Below are 5,144 nucleotides of genomic sequence, written 5' to 3' on the forward strand. Positions count from 1 at the left end.
GACACTACCACCCGCCGCCACAAGATCGAACACAGGTCGAATATCCGAACCCAACCCCCAAACGCGATCTCCAACGGTGCAAATGAAGGTTTTTAGGCCAATTCGACCACGAAAACTCTAGATCTAGAGTTTTCGTGGTTGAATTTGCCTCTTAAACCTAATTTTGAGGTTTTTGTGTCGAATTAAGGTAAGTGTTTTTTTTTTAATTTTTTGTTGTTTAATCCGATTTTTTTGTGGCAGCTGTTGGGAGTTCGAATTTTTCTAAATATTTTTGTTGTGAAGGTCTTTTCGGCGGCAGTAGTGATGGTTTAGGTGGGTGATTTGGTGGTTTGGCGGCAGTAATGATTAGGGTTGTAGATCTGGTTTTGTTTGGGTGGAAGATATGTATTTGGGTGGGTTAGGGTTAGGTGGGTCGGTAGGGGTTTCGGTTTTGATTTTTTTGGTTGAGTTAGGGGGCTGGTGGTGTAGGCTGTTGTGGGGGGTGTAACGGGTGTTGTGGGGGTGGTACATACGGACTAGTGTGGGGTGGTACGGGCTGGTGTGGGCTCGGGGGTCGATGGCGTAGGGGGTGGTGGTGGGTCATCTGGGAGGCTTTTTTTTGTTTTATTAAAAGCATTTTTCGACGGATTTTCCGTCGTACATTTCCGACGGACTATTTCGGGCCCAAAAATAACTTCCGGCGGACTGAATTCCGTCGGAATAGTGGTTCCGACGAAAATTCTGTGGAAAAGGCCCATTTTCCTACAACAGTTTTTCCGACGGAATTCCGTCGGAAACGGGTTTTCCGACGGAATTCCGTCGGAAACGGGTTTTCTGACGGAAAACGGGATGTTTCCGACGGAAAATTTTCGTCATTATTTGCCTATTTTCTAGTAGTGTATTAACCAAATCACCTGCATAGTCAGCATCAGTAAAGCTATTTAATTCAAATGAATCACTTCTAGGATAGAAGAGACTCAAGTCATCAGTTCCTTTAAATGAACGAAGGATTCTCTTTACTGCTACCAAGTGACATTCCTTTAGATTTGCTTGGAACCTAGCACAAGACCTACACTAAAGATATGTCAGGTGTGCTTGTTGTTAAGTAAAGTAAAGAGCCTATCATACCTCGATACATAGTTTTGATCCATGCAAGTTCCAGTTGGATCTTCATCCAACCTAGTTCCAATACCCATAGGAGTCTTATTGGTTTTTGCATTGTCCATTTTGTAATTCTTGATCAGTCAAGCTTGAAAAACATAAGTAATTAGATGTGTTATTGTAGGAGACAAGGTGCTTTCAAATGAAATAAGATAATTATGCCATGAGGAAAAGAGAGAGATGGAGAAATTATTATCCTCATAATGAGGGTAATAGTTATCCACCCCCCTAGTGTAACTATTACCCCAAAATGAGGGTATTAGTTCCTTTTTCTTCATCTCATACCACACCTTCACTACATAATTTCCTTACAATCACACCAGCACTATCTCCACCTCCCTATATTCACTTTCTTTTTGCTTAGTTTGACTTTTATTACCGTAGTAATATCTCCCTCAATCCAAGCTTGCCCTAATTGTTATATATATATAGGTAGCCCTAAAAGATGGGATTATTTCGAGATTTTTGAAGATGAGACTATTATGAGAAAACTTATAAAAATGTGGAATTATTATTGTAAATTTTTCCTTAGAAATGAACAGATTTACTATTAAAAAAATAATAATAAAAAAAAAAGTACACCTTAAGTCCTTGTGGAAAATATAGCATGTCTCAACGAGAAGCTCAATGTTCTCAATTAATGGAATTTTGTGATTTTGTTTTGCTCCTTGATTTGCATTGGTATTTGGTTACAATGCTGCAACATTGCAATTTGCAGCTACATATATTAATACTTTTGGTCACCTAAACCTTAATAATTTAAAAAAAAAAAAAAAAAAAAAAAAAAACTCCCCCAAAAAATATTTATGTAAACAATTTACATTTTACATATTCTAAATCTAAGGAAAAACGACATCCTCTTTCAAGTCCAAAAAAGCCCAAAAATATGAACTCCAGCCTCACCAATGCAGTGAAAATTTCATACATTGGCAAACAATTTATAAGATTTGGCATCAAGAATGATTTGCCTTACGGCAGCAACTGATCCAATGACCCCTAATATGGAGAAAACAACAGCAATGCTTAGATTCAACCAAAATATGAAAGTACGTTTGGAAGGCTTGAATGTAAGGTTGAATAAAATGACAGGTAGAACAAAGTCTAGAGGAAGGAAGCCAAATGCTCCAATAACTCCATTTATGTCTCCAAAAAATGGGAGCATTGCTGATATTATTGTTGCTATGGCGACTGAGAGAGACCGCGATATCACCCTTGGGATCACATTTCTTAGAGAGAATTGACCACTTTTCGGATCTGCCAATACTCCCTCTAATACTTCATTTGTAGGTTGCAGGTATATCTGCGCCAAAAAATTGAATTGCGTTACATATTACATATTATGAGCTACATAATCATTAAACTATTATGATTATTATATTTCAAACGAACACTGATCTCACAATTAATAAGTTATAAACTCTATATCGTGAGATCAAAGATCAAGGCATTTTAATTAGTGTATTTTTAACTTGTTATGCAGTGGTTTCTTAAGGGCATAACTTTCAGTGTGAAAATCAATGTGCCAGGCAAGAAAAAGTAAAGTTGTTACGTACCACACCAACAGCAGAAATTTGAAGGATGACAAAGGCATTGGTCATAAAAATGAACCATTTAGGTAGAAAAGGATTTCCATTCACAACAAAGTTGCTTAATATCTGGCCTTCAGCTTGGTTCCCAAATGCCCAGTAACCTGACACCGCGACACTAAAGAATGTCATTGAAACTACACTGTAACACACGGATAGTCCCTTGAACATCTTCCCTTTTACTGGTGGTGCTAGCGTTGCCTAACAATATTGTGTCATAAATTTCATAAGCAATTAGCAACATAATTATATAATTGAATTAAGGACTATCCAAAAAAAGATTTTAAGAAGATATGACATCTAAATAACCTGAATTTCAGGAATAATTCCATTCCCAAAAGTTGTTGCAATAATCGCAATTGCATTAAATACACCAAATAACCGATCCTCAGAGTTGCCAACTAGTGAGTAGTCTTTCTCTGGTCCTTTTGATTTATGTCCTGCATGACACAATGCAACACATTATTCATTTCCATTGACAACTTTAGGATACTTTTCAAAAGCAATATGATTTAAAGGTAGTATATGATTCAATTGTTTCTAGTGTAATATCATGGTTGATCACATGCATGCTAAATTTTCTACCTAGATAGTGTACTGTATGATAGGTTGTGGCCTTGATGTCAACAAAAAAAAAAAAAAAAATTAAAGGTTGTGGCCTGGTGTGAGGCAGGATCATGTTACTTTTACAACTATGATGCATTGCCGTGTAACTTTTTTTTAAATACATAAAATTTGGGCATTTATGTAGATTGGTCATTGACATAAAATACATAAAATTTGGGCATTTATGTAGATTGGTCATTGACATAAAATTCTTGAACACTTTATTTTTTTTTTTTTTTTATTTTGTTTGTTTGTGTGTGTGTGTAATCGTGGGCATGTGAATTGAAAGACATACACAATCTAGCTCATTGCCACTATAATACCTTACATAAAGTTTTAGTAGGACAAGTTTGCTAAAATATAAATTTGGTCATTAATCTCTTTAATTATTTATCACAAAAATTCGACATTTTAAAAAATACATTAAGAACAATCCGGATATACATTGATGATAATATAAGTACGAAATACATATCAGTGAAAATATGCGACATAAATAAAACAAAATGATGTAAAACAAGCAAGGTTTATATGAAGTGGGGAAGTGCAAAAATCAATCATGGGTTTACTTATTTTCATCAAGAAGAAAAGGCTTGGATTACCAATATAGACGGAGCCAACAGTAGCAGCGGCACTATAGCCAAGGCATAGGAGTAGAGAAATCAAGTTAATATGGCGTAGAGAGTGAAATGAGGGCATCTGAGCTAGGATTAGCATTAGTCCTCCGAATATTATTATGAATTCATAGAGCTTCATTGTACCATTCGGATTGAACAACAAGTAGATAGCCTGAGAAAAGTTGCATCATCACTAAGTTATTAGTATACATGACTAAATCATTGTGTAATATAATTTGAATATATTTTGTCTGAAATAAGAAAAAATGACCTTTATACACTGACCACCTATAAGACAAGCTCCAACAACTGCACCATAGCACACTGCAAATTGAACTGGACCCACAATATATCGCCCCATCTTGGACCTACCAATAATGTTAAAAAATTTATTTAGTTATTAATCCTTGATGCCAAATTTATCATATCTAAATAAGTTGAATTGAATATTTTGTAAGTCATGATAAAATCCAATAATGTCTCTATCATACGCTAACAATAAAGTACTAAAATATAATAATACGTACTTACGTAGTGTAATATGTGTTTTTTATGAAAAAAGGCAATAATTGGTGTACATGGTCAATGTGTTTTTACGAACCATACATGAAAGCAAATAATTATAACATCATTTAATCTTTTGAAGTTAAGAAAATGATTAGATTAAGTATTTTTCGTCTTTCAAGTTTGGCAAGATATTATTGAAATAACAAGAGATTCAACGTGGTCAAGTCATTAGTTGTTTTCTTTAATTATGATTTACATTGAAAAAAAAAACTTGCTCCAGCAACAAGTCAACATGATGATATACTTGATCATTATTTTATTGACTATTATATTTACACAAACATTAATCTATATAAACTAATTCTAAAACTCTAATTAATAAACTAATGTGTTCTTTGTCTAATACTGCGTATTAAATATTGAGGATTTGTATACATAAATAAGAACATACCTAATATATCATGTGCCATGTCTCGGAACCGAAGATGGCGGCGACCTAATTGAGCATGGTGTTCAAGTACCACGATAGCAAATTATAGGAGTAAAATGTGACCATTGCTCCTAAAATGAGGCATATAATTCCTCCAGCCCATCCAAGAAATTTAAAAGCATACGGTAAACTCAGTAGTGCCGGTGCTACTATCGATGTTGTTAGATGGTACCCACAGTGCACCCATGACCCGTCACA

The 5,144-nt window shown here is 34.9% G+C and overlaps 1 protein-coding gene across 1 annotated transcript; it reads right to left on the minus strand.

Moving 5' to 3' along the window:
- Positions 1-2,027: 2,027 nt before the first annotated feature.
- LOC110722917 (GABA transporter 1-like) lies at positions 2,028-5,144 on the minus strand (the record flags this gene model as incomplete). Its single annotated transcript, XM_021902200.1, is given in 8 exon segments — positions 2,028-2,440; positions 2,694-2,927; positions 3,036-3,166; positions 3,935-4,121; positions 4,221-4,303; positions 4,306-4,317; positions 4,908-4,979; positions 4,982-5,144. Coding segments are annotated over 8 exon segments (1,263 nt in total), but the record flags the coding sequence as incomplete, so codon positions are not given.

Source organism: Chenopodium quinoa, unplaced genomic scaffold (genome assembly GCF_001683475.1).
Source record: "Chenopodium quinoa cultivar QQ74 unplaced genomic scaffold, ASM168347v1, whole genome shotgun sequence".
Lineage (NCBI taxonomy): Eukaryota > Viridiplantae > Streptophyta > Magnoliopsida > Caryophyllales > Amaranthaceae > Chenopodium > Chenopodium quinoa.